At 35.0% G+C, this 25,496-nt stretch overlaps 2 protein-coding genes across 2 annotated transcripts; one reads left to right on the top strand and one right to left on the bottom strand.

Moving 5' to 3' along the window:
- The first annotated feature begins 5,964 nt into the window (after positions 1-5,964).
- Positions 5,965-16,773, top strand: LOC141657227 (protein SEMI-ROLLED LEAF 2). The gene is made up of 20 exons (XM_074464383.1): positions 5,965-6,437; positions 6,687-7,038; positions 8,286-8,360; positions 9,297-9,412; positions 10,313-10,427; positions 10,522-10,650; positions 11,121-11,168; positions 11,879-12,081; positions 12,174-12,370; positions 12,474-12,766; positions 12,847-12,996; positions 13,132-13,515; positions 13,942-14,091; positions 14,522-14,597; positions 14,970-15,097; positions 15,182-15,373; positions 15,474-15,611; positions 15,724-15,837; positions 16,021-16,224; positions 16,321-16,773. Exons 2-20 carry the CDS (start codon positions 6,892-6,894, stop codon positions 16,435-16,437), a joined length of 2,976 nt encoding a protein of 991 aa, XP_074320484.1. The 5' UTR covers positions 5,965-6,437; positions 6,687-6,891; the 3' UTR covers positions 16,438-16,773.
- A 951-nt stretch (positions 16,774-17,724) lies between these two features.
- On the bottom strand, positions 17,725-20,590 carry LOC141656055 (uncharacterized). The gene is made up of 5 exons (XM_074463002.1): positions 20,381-20,590; positions 20,135-20,258; positions 18,657-19,021; positions 18,356-18,422; positions 17,725-18,026 (listed from the first exon to the last, which is right to left on the bottom strand). The coding sequence occupies exons 1-5, from the start codon at positions 20,500-20,502 to the stop codon at positions 18,009-18,011; spliced, it is 696 nt and encodes a 231-aa protein (XP_074319103.1). The 5' UTR covers positions 20,503-20,590; the 3' UTR covers positions 17,725-18,008.
- Positions 20,591-25,496: the final 4,906 nt, after the last annotated feature.

Genomic DNA, 25,496 nt, shown 5'->3' on the forward strand with positions numbered 1-25,496 from the left:
AATGAAGATGATAGCCAACTCAAATGATTGTCTTGCCTTCTTTTATTCCTTCAAGTACAATTGACACAGACCTCATGATGAGCATTGCAGACATGCTCACATGCAGCCTGATGAATGTGATGATGGGTAGCTCCTAATACTAAATAGTCTCACATGGTCAAAGTTAGGCAACTTTGAATCTGTCTTCATCAAGGAGTTCAAAATAATTGTATTTTGTAATGCAAATAAATAAGTTATATACTACTCGTATGAGTATATGACCAAAATGAAACTTTATTGTGAATGGTGGGCGTCTCCTCTAGGACTGGTAGTACTCTAATAGCTCAGGATTAGCTGTAAAACGATTTACTTTCTCTAATACGTCTATGCTGCTTCGGTATCAAGATGGTTAGTAGCAAAGAGTAGCACTCGCTACCCTAAATTTTTAAAAAATTGGTTTAGATTATCGATTCTTGCTACCTAAAAGCTCTTAAATATAAGACCTTAACATAAGTATACAACCACATGAGAAAAATTCGCTACCCAAAAAGTTTACTCCCTCTATCTCGGTCATTTGTTGTCATTTTCTATTTTTGGGTATCTTAGTCATTTGTTGTCCTTTCTATTTTAAGAATGAACTTGATGAGTAATTTGATGAATTTGATCATTTACACCCAATTTGGTCCACTTGTCATTTAGTAATTGGTCACCTCCACTTTTCTTAATCTTTGTGCCAAAACCAAAGAACAACAATTGACCAAAACGGAGGGAGTATTTCTAAGTCCAAGCCTCTGTTTGGCATCGAATAGAAACCATCAAATTTATTTAATGGTGACAGAAGAGAATATATATTTTTCACGCGTAAATTGATTAAATTAGGGGAAACAACCTATAGTGATTCGGTACTTCGATATAAATTAGCTTAGTCGAGCTGATCCAAGCTGGAGCTTCATATCGGATTGGATTAGGCCCTGTTTGGCAAGCAGCAGAAGCAGATTTATAATAGCGGATAACGTTAGCAGAATACGGTTAACAGATTTTAGTAGCAGTTTGACTATCAAACAAATTGGCAGAATTTAAAAAGGATGTTTGGTAATTAGCAGATTTTAGGATAACTAGAATGGTTTCATGAATGAATTGAATATGCTAATGCAATATGTTGCTACTAGCAGCATATTCAAAAACAGTAGATTCCGACCAATATGTCACCAGAATACGCCGTTTACCAAACACATGAAAATAATAGATTGCTTGGTCAAACTACTAATTAGGCCGGAATCTACTAATTTCGCTCAATATGTTGTTTACCAAACATGGCCTAGATAAAAAAGTTGAGTTTGGAGATGGATCCGGTTCAAAACTTGTCAAGCCTATCAAGTCAAAAATTCAACTTGCCACCTGAAAAGGTTCATATTAATAAAAACTTCATGCTATTGAACCAAATGCCCCCTAAGAGAATAAAATTATGAAAAGTTTTCCCTCCAAAGATTACTTAAATAAGCAAACAAATAAATTTTTCTTTCATTAAACCATTATCCTTACATTAAACTGTAATATTTTCATTAAACTCTAATTAAAAGATGGTTTGAGAATTAGAAAATAAAATCATTAAAATACACATTTCATGAAATCAATTTTTTTTATTTGTTTTGCGGATCATTTTTTTTTTCTCAAATCAAAATGCAATGAGGTGAAATGAAATTAATGAGACGTCAATCTATTTTGAATAAAAACTCAATTAACGGCTATTATGATTATATCCATTTATCTTATCTGATTTTATTACAACGTCATCATTTAATGTTGATGTTTTTAGTGGATGCAGTAATATAATACGAGTATTATTTTTAAAAATAATGTTGACAAAATATTTTGAGTAAACATAATCTTATTTGGGTTAAAACTATTGAAGTTTCTCTTTTCTAACTCTTAACTAGTTTTGAAACCCGTGAAAAATCATGGGTCCTATACAAATTTCTTTTTTTTTTATTAATACTACTTGTGTAAAATATATTTTGATTTCATTGCAGACGATAAAATAGGATGTAAATTATGAGATTGAACATAATAACACGGTAATATAAACAATAATAATAATATGAGATTAGTGGGGGAGGCATTGTATTCGTCGTTAAAATGTGGGTCTTTGTAAAAGATGCAAAAAAAATAATCTAATCATGAGTAACTCTTCTTCTCCTTTATTAACAACCTAGTAAATTAATGGAATTTACGCATTTAATAGAGAGTTTATTTGAATGTATATGTTGAACGGATGACGTTGCTCATTGCTCTGATGATTCATGATTTATGCTAACTCGTAAATTCAGTAATAATTTGCATTTTCAATTCATCATACTCAAATTAAATAGTCTAATTATATGTATATAGACATAAGTTGTTTATATAGAAATCAATGATTAATACTTATACATGGGTTATGTATTATGTAACCTCAAGATATTGGTGCTCCGGAGATTGAGGAGTTTCTTAACCGCCAATTTACCAAAGGCGGACATGTTTTTGTCCTTCAATAGCTAAAAGAAAAATAGCCTAACAAAGTCAATGAAGTAAGAGTAATATAGTAATTGAATACATTGAATATGTGTCTCTCCATTTCAAATTTAATTATCATTTGATGGTTTTTTTTTCTCTTGTAGAATTATCCGTCAATATTGTGTCGATACTATCACTACAACTAAAAGGCCAAGAATAACTAATAGGCTAAAAACCTTAGCATAATTATTGGGACAAAAATAGAAGGCTAATATCAAATAAAATGATCAACGACATAAAAATACATCCTCGTGGTGGTGATTACTCCATTCAAGACCTTCAGATTTGATCATCCATATGAACACATCCTTCAACATCAACTATCGTGTTAACTGATATTGAACTAATATCTGAAATTAAAAAATTGATAATTCTTAAATTGTATTTTGTATTCACCGATTGTGATGTATTAATAATTAAAATAGGAAAATCTCCCAAAAAAGAAATTCCAAGAAAAATAATGAGAAACATCATGCTACCTCTTAAAAAATCCACATATTTGTCGATTGTCATATGCACGTATTGATCTCCAAGTATGTCATGCTCCTAAAATTCAATCAATTGTACAAATTAGTATTATGTCAAAATCAATTGTACACGAAATACAAAATTGCATAAGATATACTGAGTATATGAAAAATATTATCAAATGAGTTTTGTATTAATAATTAAAATAGAAAATCTCCCCAAAAAAAATCCAAGGAAAAAAAAAAATGAGAAACATCATCCTCTTAAAAAATCCACGTACTTGTCGATTGTCATTTGTATGTTTTGATCTGCAAGTATGTCATGGTCCTGAAAATTCAATCAATTGTACAAATTAGTGTTATGCCAAAATCAATTGTACATGAAATACAAAATTGCATAAGATATATTATCAAATGAGTTTGACCAATATAGTAATCTTATAATGGAAAAGAGAACATGATAAAAATGAATGAGTTGTAGGTTGATAAAAAAAACTATAATAAAAATGCATGTCTATTGTTGTGCTCATGGAATAAACATTATCATCTCAAGAAGAAAAAGTAGTAATTAATAAGTTATAATATCATCAAAAGTTTTAAGGTAAACTAAAAATATGAATCATTATAAAGAAACTTGAGAAATGAGTTATGGAGAAAGAAGATGAAAAGTATGGTTAAATGCTTGTGGTGAATTGAATAAAGTATTGAAGTGGAAGAAAATAAAAAGTTTATTGTCTTCTTTAATTTTTTCTAATATTGTAAATGTAAGAATAAATATTAGGGGACATAAAAGAAAATAATTATGATGATGAGACTTGTAATATGACTTCTTGAAATCATGTGGTTATATCACATGTCATTTAAAAATATACTCAATGTTAGCCTTTTTATATTATTTATTATATCGATTTTAAAGAAATAAATAAATGTATACTTTAATTTTATGAGCAGTGTTAATATGAAAAAATTTAACCGATTCACTAACATATATGTTTTCTCCAAAAATTTCAATTAAAATGTGAAATATAATTGTAAATTATGAAACTTTATGTCAAATTTGTTAAGTTACATCTTTTTTTTTTGGTTTTTTTAGCTCATCAAATCTTTAATATATACATTTAATTTAAGAATATTAATGATGTCTTTTGATTTTCTTTATTTGTATGTTACACAATATGTAATGATGTTTTTGTAAAGACTTTTAGTAATCATTTTTTTATAAGAATTATATCAAATAACCAATAATCTGATAATAATTAATAAATAATTAAATAACCAATAAAAATAAATAGAAATTAATGGGGTATAAAATATTAAATGCTAATGTCATGTGAAATTAAGATAAATGCTTTAATCCAAACTTTTAACTATATTGTATAGATTTACTTAAGTATTTACAGAATTTGTTTGTAAATTACTTAAATTAAATAAATATTTTCTTTTCTATATATTTAATGTTTTCCAAAACCTTATCCTTTACGTAAAATAATTTCATGAACTAAATACACGGTATTAATACCCTTTTAAAATTCTATTATTAGTGTTTAATTTCACATAAGTATTTACAGAATTTGTTTGTAAATTACTTAAATGAAATAAATATTTTCTTTTCCATATATTTTATATTTTCCTAAAACAATTTTATATGATCTTTAATACTCATTTACCAAGTCATATGATTTTTTTTAGTTAATTAAATTTAAAGCTAATGGAATATGGATGGATTTTTAAAGGGAATATATATTTTAAATTAATGCAATATAATAATAAATTTGATAATCCATGTCATATTAGTTTGCCAAGTCACATTATTATTGTGTACGTGGCTTTTTTTCATCCCATGTGGCATTGTCTAAGTGACATTTTTAGGCTAGCCTTTTAATAATATTTATAGGTATGAAATATTATCGATAGTTGATTTTATTATTAAATTTCTAATAAAGTTAAATAAATAACAATTTAATTATTATAATCTCTAACACTCTCATCTAAAAAAACATACATTTGTACGAGAACTACTAGTTCTCCTATTATCTGTATAAGTAGAACTTCAAGTTGCAACATTAATGGACAATCTTGATTAAAGATAGAAGTAGGCATGTGGGCTGGCACGCCCCAGCACTACCCATGGCCCGTTTTAGCACAACACGATATTGACACAAAATGGCACGCCATGAGCCGTGCTTGGGCCAAAGCTTGAGAAAAAAAAAAACAGTGCCCGACACACTTCGGCACACCTGAATACGCTCAAAATACACAAAAATAAGGTTAAAGTGGAGGAATTGTTTGGACACACTCAAGCACGGCACGATACCACATTCGATGGGCCATGTGTTGAACATGATCCACATTTTCATTTTACCGTCACGACACAACCACACAAAGCCAGTGCATGGGCCATGCATTTTTCACCCTAGCACAATGGGCCGACATGAGACACGAACCGGCACAGCCCAATTCCATCTATATTAGTCTTGATTAAGCCAAAAATTACCTTATCAACCCTGTACAAGTAGGGCTGTGCATCGGTCCTGAACCGGAATCTCAAAAAATTATGGACTGGAGAATGGATCGGACCGGAAAAATTACAGTACAAGACTGGTTGGATCAGATTATTTTAACATACCCACTTTTTCAAATTACGGTTGAAAAATCCGGACTGGTTTGACAGAATTAAATAGGCATATAATTGATTTTTTAGATAAAATTTTAAGAAAAAAACAAATAACAATAATTCCGGTCCAAACTGAAAAATTCCGGTCCAAAATAAGACCGGATCGAAAATCAAAATCTTAAAAAATGTTGGACAGGAGACCTGATCAGAATTTTAATTTTCAATTCTAATCTGATAAATTTCGGTCCGCATGATCCATTTTTCTAGTCCGAACTGGATTTTGCACACCCTCAGTGACCCCTACCACCCCTAAAAACAGGATATTCAATTGCCGGGACATGAGAAAAAGTCAAGCCACCATGTCATGTATGAAGTGTACTTTTAGCATAGTAACCTGCCACCCTCTCTGTAGTTTGCATACAGAATCATCAGAAATAAAAAGTAGTACACCGTTGTCATTCATTTTGCCGGCTCACCTCACCTCACCTCACCTCTTCAAACCTCCCTTGTTTACCCTTATTAATTCATACCCTCTTTCTTCATTTCCCCCATTCTTTGGGAGCTTTTTTCCCCCATTTATTTCTTTAATGATAATAAAACAGGAAGAAAATAACGGAAATTAAGAGAGAGAAATCAAATTAATAAACAACCTTTTTATAAATAATTAAAAAATAAAAATAAAAAATGATACAACAGGAATCATAATATTCCGAGCAGGCGGGGGAATGCCTGATATTATTGCCTTCTTTTTTTGAATTCTTCATTTTTTATTTTTTACGGTTTTCCAGCCTCGGTTCTCTGCTCCCTCAAGCATCGATCCTGAGGTATTTTTCATCTTGGATCATTCCGAAACAACCTCTTTCGTGTTACGTATATTTGACCCCCTTTACCCCGCAATTTAATGTTGTTGTATAATTTGAGTCAGATCATATTGCTTGCATTTATTTATATTGATTCAGATGATGCTGAAGCATTTAATTTATATGATATGATTGTTATTGATAATGATGTACCTAAATTATGGTCAATTTGATACAAAAAGGAATGATTAGTCATAATTTCCTGAAATGCAGGCTGGTCCCGGAGGGCAGGAGGTACCCCCAAAATTGTTGGCTTTTTTTCTCCCAGAATTCCGGGTTTTGTTTTTTTGATTTGTATAAAAGCAAAAAAAATAAAAAGGGTTCTTTTTGGTGGGTAGTTTATAAATTTTGGTGGTTTGTGGTTTTTAATTGGATTGGAGATTGTAAATAGCTGAGTATATATTGAATTGGGGAGAAAATGGGTGCGATTTCCGGGGTAATATCAAGGCAAGTACTGCCAGCATGCGGCAGTTTGTGTTTCTTCTGCCCTGCTATGCGCGCCAGGTCCAGGCAGCCCGTTAAGAGATACAAGAAATTCATTGCTGATATTTTCCCAAAAACCCAGGTTTCATTTTCGCATTTTTACCATATGTTGCCGCCTTCCTGATATCTGTCGTAAATTTGCTATCCTGTAAGAGTTGAACTTATTGTGTATTTTAGCTGTATACCTTCAAATTTATCCCTGTTATCTACTTGTGCTGCAATTCCGGATGGTGTGAATTCTTAACAGTAGAGAAACTAGACAGGGTTACCTGGGGCAGTCGCCTCACTGTACAATGAAAAATGTCAAATCCTCAGACACTTGTTTTGATTTTTTTTACTAGTTTTGTCCATTGTATTACTGGTTCACCCCTATAACTTCAAATCCGTTAGGAACCTGATCAATCTGTATCAGTTTAATATCACACATAGCCTTCCCACGATGACCGTTTTGCCTACTTAATTTCCCTTTTCTTACATTCATGAATACATAAATATGCTCATAAGCCATTCCATGTATCGGATATACCGTGCACTCATCCATGCCTTTAACCCGTGGAAGCCAAGGATTGAGCTCATATTTGGTTAAATATTACTCGTACATAGTAATTTGCACCAAATCCTTTGTATTCTAGTATCTCCTGTATCTCAACAGTGCTAACCTTAGTGGCACAATTATTTCACCATTGTTATCCGCTCTTTCAAGCATTCTCAATTCAACGTACCCATTATCTTGGTCTAACAAGCTTTATACTACCTCCATTCAACTCCACCCTACCTATTTCATTTTTGAACACTATTCACGAGTGAGTATTCAGTTTCAATTTTCTCTCGATACGTAAGTGAAAATATATTCATGTGGGATCTTGTTTGATTCGTCTTTACGAGTACATTAAAAATATCTACCTTTTATATTTTTTGCAAATACGTAGCTAACGATATTTAGCGCGTAAAACACGCGTTGGCAAACGTGAAAAATGAAAGTGGTAGAGTGGAGTTGAATGGAGGAAGTATATTAGTAGTGAACTAGCAACCAGACAACTTGTAGCTTAGGTTTTGGGGAGTGGGGACCACTTGTTTTACACTTCTCTTACATATATTTTCCACACTTCATAAAGTACGCGAGGGATATTTTAAAAAAATGGAGGGAGTATGTATTTTCAGTCATATGCTCAACTTAGGCTTGCTAACGGTCACTGATCTCACATGAATGCACGCACACAGCAATCGTTTTACGTGCATCTGATTTATGAGAATATTAGAAAAGTACTTAGTCTATATATTTCCTTACCACCAACTAAGTTTTTCTACTAACAATGTCTTTTTTGATAGGATGAAGGACCAAATGAGCGGATGATTGGGAAGCTTTGTGAATATGCAGCAAAAAATCCCTTGCGTGTTCCTAAGGTACATTTTACTATAGAAAGGGAATGAAATGTGCCTCCCTTTTCCCTTACAACAATGCATCCAAAGATTTATTATTAGCTCGCACATTTTGCTGTCATTGGATGTATTTGTGGTCTGCGGAGTATGTTGTGTACTTCTGTTTCACGCTATTTAGTGGGTAGTGGACTGCATTAACCAAGGATAATAAGAACGATGCCACACAAATACCAGAATCTGCATGGTTGGGTTATATTTTCAGAGATTAATAGGAGACTCGGAGTAGAAGCATCCTCCACGATATAATTTCCATATTGAAGTTTATATGATCTTCCTTCAGCCATACAACCTAACACGACCAGAATAGTTGCATGCTTTTAGTAATTTCTATGGTAATTTTGCATGTTCGTCCTTTGTCAATGACCATGCAGCACTGTCCCTCAGGTATTTCTTCCAGTAGGTTGTTGACCGAGTTCTGGATCGACGTTTCATGTGCTTAAGATAATAACAACAACAACAACAACATTACCCGAGTGCCTCAATGGCTCCTGCAAATTGCGGGGTAAGGGGGGGTCGGATGTACGCAGCCTTACCCTTGTGTTAGAAACACAAATTGTGCTTAAGATAATAAGCCAGGTTAAATTGGAAACAATATGGTTTTATAAAAATGTTTTCTTTTTGTGGGTGGCATGGGCTGGGTACATATCTGAGAAGGGTCCTACTAAATGTTAACTGTAGTGAAGAAAAAGGCTTATTAAGTGTTGTCTAGTGTCTACCACCGTTGCATTAAGGTCAACCAGCTCTCACTGTTTCCCTTTCTTTTGCAAGTTTTGTTATGAGAAAGGTTTAAACTTTAAAGTATCTAAAATTTCACTGCTAATAATTAGATTGAGTGATAGATTGTGTTGCTTGCATTATGTGTTTCCATGTCTCTTGACTTACTTATATTCTGCTTGTCAGATCACCAATACTCTTGAGCAGAGATGTTACAAGGAGTTAAGAAATGAAAATTTCCATGCTGCAAAAATCGTTATGTGTATCTACAGAAAATTATTGGTTTCTTGTAGAGATCAAATGTAAGTTCCTAATCTTCATCTTTTTTATATTGCATAGCAAATACAGATGCTTGACCACTACTTTATTTATTTATTCTCTTTGATTGAAGATACGTGAAGACGCATCAGTTCTCCAATCTCTTGATTTTGTGCATTGTTATATTTACTTGTAACATGAATATACAGTAATACAGCTCGTTTGTTATGTCTGCTTTGATGTTATGCTTGTTTATTTGTTTGGTTTTGTGTGACTTGGAAAAGACTGGCTAACAAATGTTTACGATGTTAGGCAAATCTCAAAGAAATTGCACTTGAGGTAGTAAAGTAGTATTAAATCTTGACTGCTACTCCGTATGGCAATCGAGTTATCAAGGTTTTATGGGCTAGCATGACCACATTTTAAGATGGTATTGATTACAAATGTAGCACAACTACCAAGATTAGGATGCAGAGACCAATTCCAACATCAAGTCTCAACCCAAGATTTGATACCATGTCTAGCTATCTACTCTGGAGATGATCAGGGTAAACTTTTAGAAACCGGGAAACATCTTATACATCACATGAGCCTGAAAGAATAAGATGATATCATATTTTTTGTTCCCATGTCAGGGTAATAGTGGTGTTTCTCTAAAGTGTTAGACCAGCTGGAAACTTCTTCAACTCTCTCTGATTTGATATCTGTATATCTGCCTTTGCATAGATAAAATTTATCTATTACCGAACACTGTTATGTAGATTAAAGCGAAGAAAATTTTGTGCCATCAGTTTACTTTTGTTCTGCACATTGTTGTCTGAATGCCTCATAACTTTCTCAGAAAACTGCCAATTTCACTTTTTCTTGTCTGACAATTTTGTGCCAAAAAATATTTTTAATCTTACACTGTCAATTTCACTTTTTCTTGTGTGACAATGTTGCAGGCCTTTGTTCGCTAGCAGTTTGCTAAGCATCATGAACATTTTGCTGGATCAAACTGGACAAGATGAAATGCGAATTATAGGATGCGAGACTCTTTTTGTTTTTGTAAATAATCAGGTGTGTAATAAAACCTCGCTAATTTTGTTTGCCCAGTCATAAATTATTTAACTCTTAACGGCACTTCATTTTTTTGATTGACGCCCTCTTTCAGAAAGATGGTACTTTCATATTCAACTTGGAAGCCTTTATTCCAAAACTGTGTCAGCTGGCGCAAGAAGTTGGGGAAGATGAGAGGGGATTTCGGCTTCGAGCAGCTGGGTTGCAGTCGATCTCTTCAATGGTAACAGCATTCATTTTGCCATGTTATTGCTGTGACGATCTATAACAATCATGAGGTTGTGTTGTCTAATTGTCTATATAATACAATAACATTACCCTGCACAGTCCCTAGTGCCTCAAAGGCTCCGCAAATAGCGGAGCATGGTGGATCTGTTGTATGCAACTTTACTTCTGTATGAACTATATAGAGAGGCTGTTCTCGGATGACGGATGACTCCTAGTAAAAATTGCATTGAGAATTGCGGCTAATGACCGTTTCTTTAGTGAATTATTCTGCTTTATTCCATCTTTACTTAGTAGAACCAAAGAGTATTATTTGAGTCTAATTGTCTACGTATGCTTTGAAATTTATTTTATATTTTTTTTGAAAGGGTGTCCTGGTATTTCACATTTTTCATATCATCCAGGATATGTAGCCCCTAAATTCTGGAGTTTTTCTAGACTTAGATTTTGTGCAAATGGATTTTGCAGGTCTGGTTCATGGGTGAACATTCCCATATGTTGGCTGAATTTGACACGGTAAGTAGATAAGAACATGTCCCTTTTTCATGAATTTCTTGATCATATCGTTTACCCATTTGCTCAAATTAATGTCAAGTACAGATTACTTGTTTTTCTGAACTTAATGTACTTGAAGTCTTGAATTATATCAGGCCTAAGTGTTTATTCTTGAAAGTATGTCCTATAGTGGGTAAAAGATAGTCATCAGTCATGTGTATGGTACATTTCCGGTTCCTGTATGGGGTATATTTTGAACTGCTGCATATGTTGTCTAAACCATACTGGCTCACAATGTGACTGGAGACTCACAAATTGAAGATATAGTGAATATGCACAAAATATGGAACATATATTTTTCCCCCCTAAAATCCTTCTTCCTTTATTTGATTTAGCTGGGACCATTGAGGCATTTCAATTTTATGCCGTATTGATATTTGATAGTGCAACATTGACATTGCTACCTCTACCATTCGATGACAATCGCTATTATGCATGTCACTATTTCCCCTCTCCCCCTTCCCCTCGTCACTTCCTATTTTCACCCTTAATTGGCTTGTGAATTTCATCAATAGTTGATTCTTGGCTCTTGTGTTTGTTTTTTCTTAGGTTACTGTGTAGCCATAGCCTCTGGGCTTATTTTCAGTAGGATTCAGAAATTATATATTTTATGCTTTAACTGATTTTATCAGCAAGAATTTGGTTAATACATTACTTTTCTCCTTTATTAGGTTGTTTCAGTAGTTTTGGAAAATTATACGGCTCCTGAGCAAAATCCAGGAAGTGACCTAGATAAGCAACGAACTGAAAGTGGCCGATGGGTGCAAGAAGTTTGTAACGATGAGGATCATGTTACCCCTTCACCGGAACTTGTGAATAGGATTCCTTCCTGGAGAGTCATTGTAAATACTAAAGGCGAATTGAGTGTGACAGAGTAATTACTGTGAATCACCCTGTGTCCCTGTAGTTTCTTTTATGATGCTACATACTCCGTATAATATTGTCGACTTACGTATTATTCTACAGGGACGACGCCAAGAGCCCCGGGTTTTGGTCCAGGGTCTGCCTGAATAACATGGCAAAACTTGGCAAGGAGGCAACCACCACTAGACGTGTATTAGAAGCTTTGTTCCGTTACTTTGACAATGGAAATTTGTGGTCTTCAAAACATGGACTTGCTTGTCCTGTTTTGAGGGACATGCAGACCATTATGGGAAATTTTGGTAAAGTTAGCTACTCTACAACTAGCCATTACTCATTCTTCAGTTGGGAAGTCTTTATTAGTGATGGGCTGATACCAACATTTTTTAATGGAATTATTTTCAGGGCACAGTACACACTTTTTGCTTTCTATATTGGTGAAACATTTGGATCACAAAAATGTACTTAAACAACCTGAGATGCAGTTGGACATTGTCGAGGTGACTACCTCCCTTGCTAAGCAAGCAGAGGTTGAGCCATCTGTTTCGCTTCTTGGTGCAGTTAGCGATATTATGAGGCATCTGCGTAAAAGTATACATTGCTCCATTGATGACTTGAACCTCGGTTCTGATATTATTAAATTTAACAGAAGGTTCCAAGAATTAGTGGATGAGTGCCTTGTGCAATTTTCACAAAAGGTAGAACCTCTTCCTGCAATTGCCATTGTACAACTGATCTTTAGTAGATGAATTATATCTCAATTTTACCCATTGAACAGGTTGGAGATGCAGGTCCAATTCTTGACATTATGGCCGTCATGCTTGAAAATATTTCTAGTATTACAGTTATAGCCAGGACTACAATTGCTGCTGTCTTTCGAACTGCACAAATTGTAGCTTCCTTGCCAAATATTTCATATCAGAACAAGGCAAGCTACCCTGTTTCTACTTAATTATTTTCACTGTTTCAATCCTCATTTTTTGGAAAATGTTAACAACCTATTGAAACGGTGGTACTGTTTTATGTAGAACTCTGACATGAAATTTGTTTTCATTTCTGCTAGGCATTTCCCGAGGCTCTATTTCATCAATTACTCCCTGCAATGGTCCACAAAGATCATGAAACAAGAGTAGGGGCTCACCGTATTTTTTCTGTTGTTCTGGTACCGTCCTCAGTGGCTCCTCGTCAAATTTCATCTGTACCTTTATCAGGGAAGGCTGCTCATGTACCAAGGTCTCTTTCTCGAACTGTCTCCGTCTTCTCTTCTTCTGCTGCCCTCTTTGAGAAACTAAGGAAAGAAAGATCTGGAAGCAAAGAGAACGTTCTGAGTGAGGTAAACAATGATAGTGGAGTTCTCAATAGATTAAAGTCATCCTACAGCCGGGCATATAGCATGAAGGCAATGCCAACAGAGGAAATTTCTTTAAGTACCTTAAATAAAGAAGTGGTAGGTCCTAACCATCTTCTATATTTTTCTTTAATGTTCTTTTCTCCGCAGTTTCGTTTGCCTTTGGGCTGTCTTTGAGTCTGGTTGGATATTTAGTGTTAATATCGATATGGCAGTTTGGAGAATTGCTATCTATCTTCTCCTCTAATAATCGTTTGAAATATATTATATCTTGCCTCATCCACTTGCCTTCCGACCCCACATGATATTTATTAGTTTAATCGATTGTGAGAGGGTAAAGGGAGAAGGTGGGAGAAAAGGTTGGAGGGAGAAGGTGGATAGCAACCCTCGGCAGTTTGACCTATGCATCCGTATCTGAATATCTAAGTCTATTATCATCTACCTATTTGCCTTTGGGCTGTCTTTGAAGTCATCTTATCTGCGATTGTTGTCAAGTTATGATGTTCATTTCTACTTTTCAAACAGGAAGGAAGTTCTCTTAGGCTCAGTAGCCGGCAAATAACTCTCCTCCTTTCATCTATTTGGGCACAGTCAATCTCTCCAGAAAATACACCTGAAAATTACGAGGCAATTGCTCATACATACAGCCTGATTTTGTTATTTGCTCGTGCAAAGGTGATAGTTACCTCTTTAAAATTCTGACGAAATTTTTACTATATGCAACAGTACGCAGGTATATCCATATAATTAATATTTGTGCTATGATAAGGGACGTTTGCCTACTTCAGTTCATTTTGATGTCAACTTCCAGAAAATTACCCGCCCCACCTTTTGCTCTTACTGCTCTCCATGAAGCCAGCTATTAGCTATCTGTTGTTCATATATCGTGAAGAACAATAGGGAAGTGTACCACATGGACCTATTGTTCTATAAAATTATTTTCTGATTCCTATATCTCATTCATTTTCTTGTCAAGATCCAGACCATCACCTTTTGATCACGCTGTTTTCTGTGATGCTCAGTCTGGAGCTATCATTCTTCTTTATATGACTAGTGTGCTTGTAGATGTTACTTTCTCTCTAATTTGCCTCGTCTCTTTTTTTAGAGTTCTAGCCAAGAGGCACTAGTTCGAAGTTTTCAGCTTGCATTTTCTTTGAGAGGCATTTCACTGGCAGACGGAGGTACCTATTATTATTAAATTTAAGTGATGCTTATTTTTATTTTTTGAACATACTCTTGGATTTGTTGATTTACAAATAGCTAGCAATAGCATGTGTAGAGATAATTCGTACATTGCTAAGTTACACTAGCTAGCTAGCTAGCTTAGTAGTTGTATTACTTGTGTATCAAATATTGAATAGAAAAGGGTATATGGAAGCACAGCTCACACTAGAGAATTGATCGTGTTATTCCCATAGCCAATTGGTTTTGAGATGAAGTCTACATTGGGCTTATGAAATGGAATCTCTCCTCGTGGGTGCGAGTATGGCCATTTTATGAATTGAACGTTTTGTCTATGCAAATCACCCACGTTCTTCTATTGCAACATGTAGGACCCTTGCCACCATCACGTCGCAGATCACTATTCACAGTGGCCACAGCAATGATTATTTTTTCTGCAAAAGCTTATGAGATTCATCCTCTTGTCTCATGTGCCAAGGCAACTCTAAACAACAAGACGGTATACATCCCTGTTGACAATGTTTTTCTTCTAAGATGAACGATTTTCATGGAGATTTTCATAGTGTTCTTCATTTTGTTTCAGGTTGATCCCTTTCTGTGCTTGGTTGGAGATAGCAAATTGCAGGCAGTTAACAAGAATGCTACTATAGGATTCGGATCTAAGGAGGATGATAGTTCTGCTTCAAGATATCTGTCAGAAATTATAATTACGGAGGATCAAACCAGGGAATCTTTTGCAGCTGAGATTATCCGAAGTCTTGAGCAGATGAAAGCTGTAAATTCTCATACTTGAAAAATTAACTGTCTTCATGGTGTATGCTAAATTCTCTGTAGTTACATCTGAACTTACATTGATATGTGGCTGTGGTATACAGGCTGAAATATGCACCGTTAAGGAGCAGTTACTCAGTGAATTTTTACCAGAGGATGTGTGTCCTCTAGGAGCTCAAATGTTTGACTCTCCTTCTAAGATATATCAGTTTGATGCTCGAATAAGTGTATGTCATGATGAGGTACTGACTTCTTACAGCTTTTTAAGAAGCGAGGACTTGTGTCCTCATCCTGTATTGTTTCAAATCTTTTTCGTTTCCTCTTAACAAGTTCATCTTTATTTTGCTTGCTTAGGCTGGCCCTCTCATGACCATTGACGACGACAATCATGATAATCCTCAAAAACAAGAGTCACAGTTGACGATGGAAAACTCTAATCTGCTGAGTGTCAATCAACTGTTAGAATCAGTACGCTTCTCTTCCTTTATGCCTTCTGAAGATATTTCTTATGTATTATGCGTACATGAGGCAATATTTTTTTGCATTCAGTGAAATTGAAATGCTTATATGCCAATAGTCAATTATCCTCTCGCGGAGTGTTTTTTGTAGACTTGCAGGCTTGTTATATGACGTGTGCATTCTCCCTTGCAGGTCCTGGAGAATGCTCATCAAGTCGGTAGATTTTCAGTGTCAACAGCACCTGATGTGTCATACAAGGAAATGGCGAGTCATTGTGAAGCTCTTTTGATGGGTAAGCAACAGAAGATGTCCCATTTGATGACATCCCAGAAGCACGAAAGCTTGTTTAACTTCCATGTCGAACACGATTCAAAAGAGATGGTTCCTTTGTCTAAGGTACAGTACAGTACCGTCTTCTGAAACTTTTTTCTTGTTCAAATATTAGATGGAAGTACTTATTCTGAGGCCTGGAAACAAATGACGGTGATGCAGGTAGGCAATCCTTTCCTGGATCTGCCAGGTGAGGCCGTCCCCATGGCATGTGGTGCTGAGTTCAAGTTACCCGCGTCAAGCCCTTATGATAACTTCCTCAAAGCCGCTGGATGTTGATAATTGCCAATAAAACGGTGCACTTTCTCTGGAAGAATTGATAAGCTTGGTCTATCAGCTACTCGAGCAGCTTCACTCGTCAGTCCTCTTTAGATTCTAACATTTAATTTATTCTTATTTTTCTGATTTATTTTATTTTATTTTATCTGGTGGATGCCGTAAAGATATAGCATCCTCTGGAGATTTACGTGTCAAAATGTGTAGATTATTTATAATTTTTTTTATGTAAGAATCAAAACGTGCCGGATTGTACAAAGGTGACGAGAAGCACGTTGTATTATTGGGTTGTCACCATTTTTGAGTATATGAATGTGAATGACGGAATTTTAAGTGCTACCTTTTCGATGTCTTGAACCAAATTCAAATGGATCATATTTACAAAGCCTGTTTATGAAATGATGTATGGACTGAGTCATGCAAATGATTAGTGTTACACTATTACATCGACATGGCCACTCTTAAGTGGTCGGAATCCTAGAGAATGAAACCTCCTTAGCGCGCTTGCTGATACGAGGAAGAGGAGCATGATGCAAGGGGAATGCAATGTGGTAAATAATGGTAATGCACTAATATGGCCAAGGACATGGCACATGCAGTCAGATGAATTTGGTTTTCATTCAATGAGCAAAATCACGACATTCGGCTTAGAAGTGCTGTTCAATCCTTGAAATGAGAATATTGAAGGCGAGCAGCGACAAGATAGAGTAGAAGAGAGTTATAATAGAGGACATCAAAATTGAATCAAGGTTGATTACAATTTTACAGTGTTGATTTTAAGTTTGATAACTTCGTAAAGCAGCATTAAAGCATACTGCATATGGATTTACGACTCTTTAAGCAATTGCACAGGACTACAGGAGCTGGTTAATGTCTCACCCAACGGAATTTGGAGTCGATAATTCTAGTGCAGGCCAATCCAAGTATCCAACGGTCGTCAGTGTATATGAATTGATGATGTTTTGGGATTTAGAAGGATCCCAGCTACCTCATAGTTCACCTAAAGGAAGCCAATTCTGCTTACTCAACAGAGTTTGAAGTCGATTATTCTGGTGCAGATCAATCTCAGTGCATCATCGCGTTGATGATGTATTGGTTTTGTAGATCACAGACACTTCACGGTACACTCAAAGACAAAGGAAGCTGAAGCCCTACCAAACTCGTACATATCATACGCAAGCTGAGATAAGAGATACGTGCACAATCGACTGAAAGCACAATTCATGATGACAAAGGCTGAAGCCCTACCAAACTCATAATGTCATTATCTACTGAAAGCACAATCGAAGCGACATAAGCCAATACAATTTATATGTAAATAACTGCTGTATCGTTTTCTCCTATTGTTTCTCTTATCTTGCATAAACAGCCTCTATACTACAATCCGATAACGTTAAGTCTATATATAGATGGTATAATAAACACAGGGTGTATACTTAATTACTTTGATATCAATTAGTTTATGTATAAATCTGCATTATAATCGCCTGTCCAAAAATTGGTTCCTTGAGCCTTGATGAACCTTACAAAAGTGACATCTTCTTTCCCGTGTTTTCTGAGAGCTGTCGCTGCGATTAACTTGTTGCTACCATCTGGAGAAACAAGGGTAAGTTCAAGGCATATTGAAAATGTCCTTTGATATATACAGCTTAACTTTCACAGGACAGATTCTTGCATAAGATTGTACTACTAATACTGTTAGACTAGTTTAGTACTAGCGAGTATTCAAGATAATACTTGTGAGTACAAGACTAAGACATCAAAAAATATGCTCCTTCCGTCCTTTTTATCTGTTTACCTTCTAAATTCTTTGTGAGGCGTATTTTAATCAAAGGTACACAAATCATTGGGACGGAGCCCGGAGGGAGTATGTATGAAATTACCAATCTATATATGACTGAAAGGTAAATCTGGTATTTACCATGTATCTGTAAGGATCAGTCCTGCCTCCAGCCCCACTTCGTTTCACTACTGACATCCTTAACAACCTGCACCCACATAAAACACAACCCAAACTGTCGTCAATGACGATGATCAGTGCTTGGCAAACGCAACCGGTTCCCGACCACAGAAAGCCAAAACAAAGACAAGGAAGGGAGCAATATAAAAACAACAGGAAAACAGGAATGTGTCGGTTAAATCCAAATCAATGGTTTAGCATCCTGATCATAATTTCAATGTAACAATAACTTAAAGAGAGTGAAAGAGGCGAGGATGCAAACATTCTGAGAGCTTTGCTGGTATCAGGGCTATCTCCAAGGACCTGCCTGATACGGACTTCTGATGCGCACTCCCCGCGTGACAGCATCCTTATTATGGCTTCTGCTCTCCTGCGTATGTGCGTGGACCCTACCCTTCTCCTCGTCTTTTGCTCCACCGCCTCTGCTGAGTTCCTCTTCCTCTTGCTTGATATCTCGCTTGTTCCCCCGGTTGTTAAGCATGAGTCCTCAGCTGTTCCGCTTGTAGTTTGAGAGCACGTCACTGCTTTCCGCTTCAAGACTACTGGTGGTTTTTCCCGGGTTGAGGGTGCCGCTTTCTGGTCACTTGTGCTTATGTAAATTACCTTAGACCGCGCTTTCCTAACCACCTGTTGGAACATGTACAGTAATATAACTTGATGTAACAACTAGCAATATTTGATTTCTCAGGCAACACTTAAATCACTGATTGAAACAATTGTACAGAAACTAAGATACAAATGCTGTTTTAGCTTAGGCCTTAGGTAAACTTTCTGGACAATGTACAATACGAACTTAATTCGGAATTCATTTCAAAAAAATATGTTGCAGGTAGATATTTTGACGTTTGATGATTAATTTAAACAATTTCCTAGGATAAGAGATACATCAAGAGATTCGGAACTTAATTCGGAATTCATTTCACAATTTCACAACACAATTTCAAATTAAGAACTGAGGAATTGAAGACGATCACAAATTGATACAACCGAAATCGTGATTTTAAACTTCACGTTAAACTTCAAATTTCAAAACAAGTTTATAACAGAACTTGAATTTCATAGTTTTTATACTCCGTACTAGATGAATAGCAACATGTTCATGAAATATGCAGAGCATCAAAATTTCGCGAACTACACAAGCTACGTTTACAGTTCAAAAACACGAACAAACTAAATTCGAAATTCAATACAAGATCGTTTGACGTTTGATAATTAACTTAAACAATTTCGTAAAAACGATACTCCGAGAGATCTAAATTGACGTGAAGTCACGATTTCACAATGCAGTTGACGAATTAAAGACAAACAGAAATTGATATCAACGAAACTATTATTTTGAACCTCATGCTAGCACATCGAATCTCAAAAAGAAAAATAATCATATACCGAAGCTCGAATTACATCGTTTTTCACGCGCAAGATGTTTGTAAAACAAACAGAGGATCAGAATTTTCGTAAACAGCACAAATTAAGTATTGAGCTCATCGTAAATTAAGTTTACTTGCTAATAACGAAACCAAATCGAATCATCACGCAAATCACATACAGCATTCTAACCTAATTTACAGAATATTCTTTATCAAACATTTTTTTTTGTATCTAATAGTGTAAGCTTCGTTTAACAAACAAAATACTGGAAACAACTGCAGAAAACTTAGCTCAATTTGATTCAACTAAAAACACAGCATCAAAACCGAACAAAACCTCAAGAATAATTCGTAAACGTAAAGAGAAAAGCACCTGCAGGTGAAACTGCGAGAATTCAGAGGTAATCGAAGAACGTGAAGGCGGAGTTGTCTCAAGTAGCAACCTCGTCTCGGATTCAATAAACGCGTACGATTTCTTCAAAAACTCATCACCACACCTGCATTTACAACATTATTCATTAAAAATATACAATTAATGCATAATCATAAACATAATATGAAGGTAAAAAGTGAAATTAAAATAGTGGAATAAAAACGAGTAGAACGAAGATGAAGTTACGATGCAGACGAAGGTAGCGGTAATGGTGCAGTAGAAGGATGAAGATGAGAGTGAGAGTGAGAGAGAAGGAGAAGTGAAGCTGCTGCTGTTAGCTCAACATTACTTGGAAATCCTTCCTCCATTTTTTTTTGGTTTTTTCAAAATTTCAGTTTGGCGGGGTGATGAAATTAATTTGAGAATAATAATAATACAGTAATGTTTTTGAGATTTTGAGTTATTTGATGGTGAAATATCTCTTTTTTATTTCTCTCTCTTTAACCGTTTTTGTTGCGTGGGAGTGGAGTTTGCTGTTTGCATGAGCGAGCTGAATTATGATGGAATTCAAGGTTTTTTTGTTTCCATTTTTAGTAAGTGGAATTGATATATTTAGATGCTCATAAAAATCTTACAGCAACTTGTTTCATCAGGTAAATCCGAGTCAGTTGAATGCTATTTTTACTGCAATTAAATTACCAATGTCACAAACACAAATATTTTCATACTTAACTTATCTTGCATTTGTCAAAGCATATTACGAGCAGGGGCGGACGCAGGAATTTCTTATAGGGGGGCACCGGAAAAAATCTCAGTACATTATTTTTATATTTAAGAACATTTTAATATTTTGAATTTTTTTTCTCTAAACTAATATCGTAGAAAGTAAAAAAAATGACAAATTAATTAGTTTGATTGATATTTTTTCTAATAAATAATGTTTTAGGCTGATTTTTTTTCTCTAAAATGCAGTAGATTTCATTATATTTATTTGTAGTAATGGATAACATCACTAAGTGCAAGTGGTTAAATGGTTATGTAGTTGGTATATTATCTTGAGGTCTCTGGGCTGATGGGCGAAGCCCAAATAACGAAAAGTTCGTTAACTAAAATTGCGTAACACAAGAGTCGAACCTAGTACATTAATGGACTACCACGAGAATACAAATTCTAGGTTGTAACACGTCATAAATTATAAGCTCATAGTCTCACAATTGATTAAAGTAATGTTATAAAGGGGAAGTGGTTGTGAGATATCACAACACTCACAATAATAATCTACTTTATGTTGGTCAAATATGTCACCACTTGACCAGTCTAAAGTTGTAACCTAATAATAATCTAAAGTTCGTAGAAACTTTGAAGTTGATTATTATTGCGCATTGTTTCAGATCTACATACTTTACTACGGTACTATTAATCTTTCTTCATTAATTCAAGTCATAATTTTATTTTTACTTTGCTATTCATTTACATGCTTCTAAACATGATTTCCTTTATTGTTATTGTTGTTATCATCATTAGTATGTGTAGTTAATTTGTTTATCTAGGGCGAAAAGGGATCTAGGTTGTTAGAAGGGGGCTTATCTTAATGCATTGATTGTTAAATTGCTTTTAGTTATTGTTCAATTGTTGTCCTGAATCTAGTTGATTAGTTTTGGCCAGAATTAGTTAATTAGCCTTGCGAATTAAAATTATTACCGACCGGATTACGACTAATAAAGGCTGCGACAATTGAATAGGCTAGCTTAATTATAGCGACTGCATGTTAAGTTTAGATCTAAAGGGCATATTTGAGTCGATTGATCATATGCTTAAACAACATAACAACTCAATTAATTAGTTAAATCACATCCCCGGATAACTAACCTAGTGAACTTGATCCCTAAACTCTTTTAATATATTTGAAATCGTCTTTATTTACCTCGCAATCAGTTGTTAGAAATTAAACAAACAAACCCTGTGGATTTGATACCTGTTTTATCACTAGCTATTTGTTAGTACCGAGTTAGGCTTATTTTGATTAAGGTGATATGACTTTAGCCTTGTGAGATATAATAACTAGGGAAGCTAATTGTTGCGGTAAAAAGTTCCTTGATGATAGTTTTTGCTAGGGCTGTAAACGAGTCGATCTGAACTCGAGCTGATCACTAGCTACGTATTTAGTACTAAATGTTTTTGGAGTGAGCAGATCGCTTTAGTTCGGTCAATTTCATCTCAATGAAGGTCATGAAGCGAGCAATTTGTGATTGAATGGAGTCCACCAAGCAATTAAGGGTACTTGGAAACCGTTTGGATTAACTTTGTACTTTGGTCAAACAAAGCACAAAACATCGTTGCACTAGTAGAAAAAACTCCTACAGTGGCGGTCATAAATGACCTTTTTGTGGCAGTTTTTAAAGGTTTTGGGTGCGTCGTATATCACGGGTTCGTATATACTTTGCGGCGGTTGTACAACCGCCGCTATAGCTCGCCTACGATGGCGGTTATTAAACAAAACCGCCATTATAGACTAATATAAAACGACGGTTGTTAATAAAGCACCGCCACTAAAGGTAACTATGACGTCGGTTGTTACTAAAGAACCGCCACTAAAGCTGAACTAATAGTGGCGTTTCATATTAAGAACCGCCACCATAGATAAAATTATTTGGTACCAAAATTTCGCCAACAATGTCCTATTGATAGATTTCAGAAGCCAAATAGCGAAATAAACAAAAAAATACATTCAAAATAATGTCAACCAAGGAACTTGCATATCATCCGACAAAAGGATAATGTCGATATTCAAAATTATACATCCAAGTGCATAAATAATCACATACACATCTTAGGTAATAGACTAATTAACATTACATATTCCCTAAATAGTTGTTAGCCTACCCCTCTTTAACATCCTTCATCTTGTCAATTGACATTTTTAAATCTGCAATGACACATTTAACAAAACCAAAAGTAAGAAAATCAAACGAAACATTATTAAACCAACGTCTAACTTTACTAAAAATTAACCTAAGAGACTATAAACATTGAATTACCAATCCACCTTATGATTAGTATCCACTCAAATGCACGCTCGCTATACACAATAAATATGTTCTATGAATAAACAATAATTTGTGATCATCTTCAACTTTTCATTGAATTCAAGTTACCTGTAAGGCATAAACTTTCTTGGCGTTTGCACTAAGATAATATACTTAAAATAAAAATGTGAACTTAAAATAAAAATGTGAAAATAGTGAATGCAAGTGTAACAAAAGCATGTGGAAAAACTCAAAACGATGTCTTAATCTATTGCACATCTCTCGACTGAGGGCTTGCTCTCGTCAATTTTCACATGCTACTTTTGTTTAAAACAATAAGATCTGGTTTTACACCAACATCTCGTCCCTTTCCTATTTGGATATTCTCATGGTCAGTAGCATTTCTCATCCTTAATGTAGAGTTGAGTGCTACTGCTTAAGGTAAATATTAGCAAAATTAAGTACCTGAAATCTTCAAACCAGCTTGTATGTCACTTTCCCTGAATGTTCATAAGCACTTCTAGACACTTGTATGTCACCTCCCTAAATGTTCAAACCAGCTTGTATGTCACCTTCCTGAATGTTCACACCTTAAACATTTAGAATCTAGCAACATATATGAAATAAGGTGTTACAACTATGCTATAGCCTATACATAGATTGATAGACGTTACACAGGCCCGCTGGAGTTTCATTTTTCAGCTCAGTCACCGGATACAGTCATTGTCAGTATAAGTTACTATTATTCTACTAGTGAAATTACTGAAAGATAAAGTGGCATCCAAGGTGTCCACAAATGAAAGATAGGAAACAAAAACCACAATAGAATAACAATAGTGAGAGAAATAAGACTACAACATGCTAACTCAATGTGTTGTCTAAACACATGCACACTTACACATATAAACAACTGCAGGTATTATACCTCAAATACAACAAATAGCATTTCCCATGACTTGAAACGGCAGCTCCTTCATTGATAGACTAATAAGAGCCTAGATGTGATAGCCACAATACCATGAAAAAAAGGGACTAAGTCATACCTCCCATTAAATGTAACCGCTTCTGTGTTGCCTTTCACATTCTTCAAGTGCATGACGAGCAAAACATACATGTCATTCCTATTCAAGAAAAACTCAAGTTGTAACTTCAAACACCGTAAAATGAAGGCAAATTACAAACGCACTATATGGCCTCCATTAGCTCTCAATCAAAAGCCTAATTCAGCCTGACATAAACAAACAAAGAATGAATACTCCCTCTCATGATTATGACAGTGAAAAAACAACACAATTTTATTAGTGAATCAACCACATGATGAAAAAATTCTTGTGTATGAGTATTACGTCTCATTATTTTTTAATCTTTTTATTCTTTGTTAATGATATTTTAATCAAAGGTAAATAAATGATTGAGACACACAAGGTATCACAAAAGAAGCCATTCGTTCAGGTAGAACTAACTGCCATAATTTGGTTGACATATTAACGCAGCTTCTGATGAGTTCCCCTTATGAATAAACCATAATTTGACAATATCTGTGTGCATGACAGTGACCTTAATTGAAGTTGAAGCAACATTCAATGGATCATTAGTTACAGGACGAGCCTTTTTTTGTTTCTTAAACTACATATTCCTGAACGAAGGAACAAGATATGAGTCGACAACAGCAAAAAGAAGATGGTATTATGGCTCACCTCTTATTAACTCTCAACACAAAAACCTGAAAGGAAATATAAAATAACGGGATCAGCCAACCACATGTTGAGTACAACTTCGGTTACCTCCACCATCCTTATGTCATTTCCTTTAAATAACCTATACGATACTTACCACAACCCAATATTTTACCAAACACCTGTCTGGTACATAAAAACATTATACCTTTTGTAATACCTCAGATATTTGAGCTGTTGGGTACTATATCGAGTAGGGATTACTCTGTCGAGTAAGTCTTTGACGCATTCTGGAGTGAGCTCTGCTTTGTAGTTACTCGATCGAGTATGCGGTACTTGATTGAGTATGTTAGTTACTCGATCGAGTAAGTCGGATTTTATAATTTTTCGAACGAATTTGATAGTAAACGCGGAGAGCTATATAAAGTTCTTTCGACAGTTTCCTTTCAATTTTTATTTTTATTTTCTAAACCTTTCACAAAAGAAAACAACGACGTTCAATTCCCTTCTCTCTTTGCTATCAAATCAAGGCTAGAGTTGTCGGATTTCTGAGATCGTCATATCTTTGTGATCGTCATCGTGTAGGTAAGATTTCTATATTGTTTTTATGTCAAATAGTTAATGATGGTTAAACCCTAATTGGGTAATTTCGGGGTTTTG

Source organism: Silene latifolia, chromosome 5 (assembly GCF_048544455.1).
Source record: "Silene latifolia isolate original U9 population chromosome 5, ASM4854445v1, whole genome shotgun sequence".
Lineage (NCBI taxonomy): Eukaryota > Viridiplantae > Streptophyta > Magnoliopsida > Caryophyllales > Caryophyllaceae > Silene > Silene latifolia.

Bases quoted from the DNA above. Each gene is read 5' to 3' on its own strand.
- LOC141656055 (XM_074463002.1), bottom strand. From the start codon at position 20,502: ATGGAGGAAGGATTTCCAAGTAATGTTGAGCTAACAGCAGCAGCTTCA. The intron at 19,022-20,134 runs GTGCTTTTCTCT...ATGTTCCAACAG, and splicing joins TCTCGCAGTTTCACCTGCAG to GTGGTTAGGAAAGCGCGGTC. The intron at 18,423-18,656 runs GTTTGCATCCTC...ATGTGGGTGCAG, and splicing joins ACCAGCAAAGCTCTCAGAAT to GTTGTTAAGGATGTCAGTAG.
- LOC141657227 (XM_074464383.1), top strand. From the start codon at position 6,892: ATGGGTGCGATTTCCGGGGTAATATCAAGGCAAGTACTGCCAGCATGC. The intron at 11,169-11,878 runs GTAAGTAGATAA...CTCCTTTATTAG, and splicing joins TGTTGGCTGAATTTGACACG to GTTGTTTCAGTAGTTTTGGA. The intron at 15,098-15,181 runs GTATACATCCCT...ATTTTGTTTCAG, and splicing joins CAACTCTAAACAACAAGACG to GTTGATCCCTTTCTGTGCTT.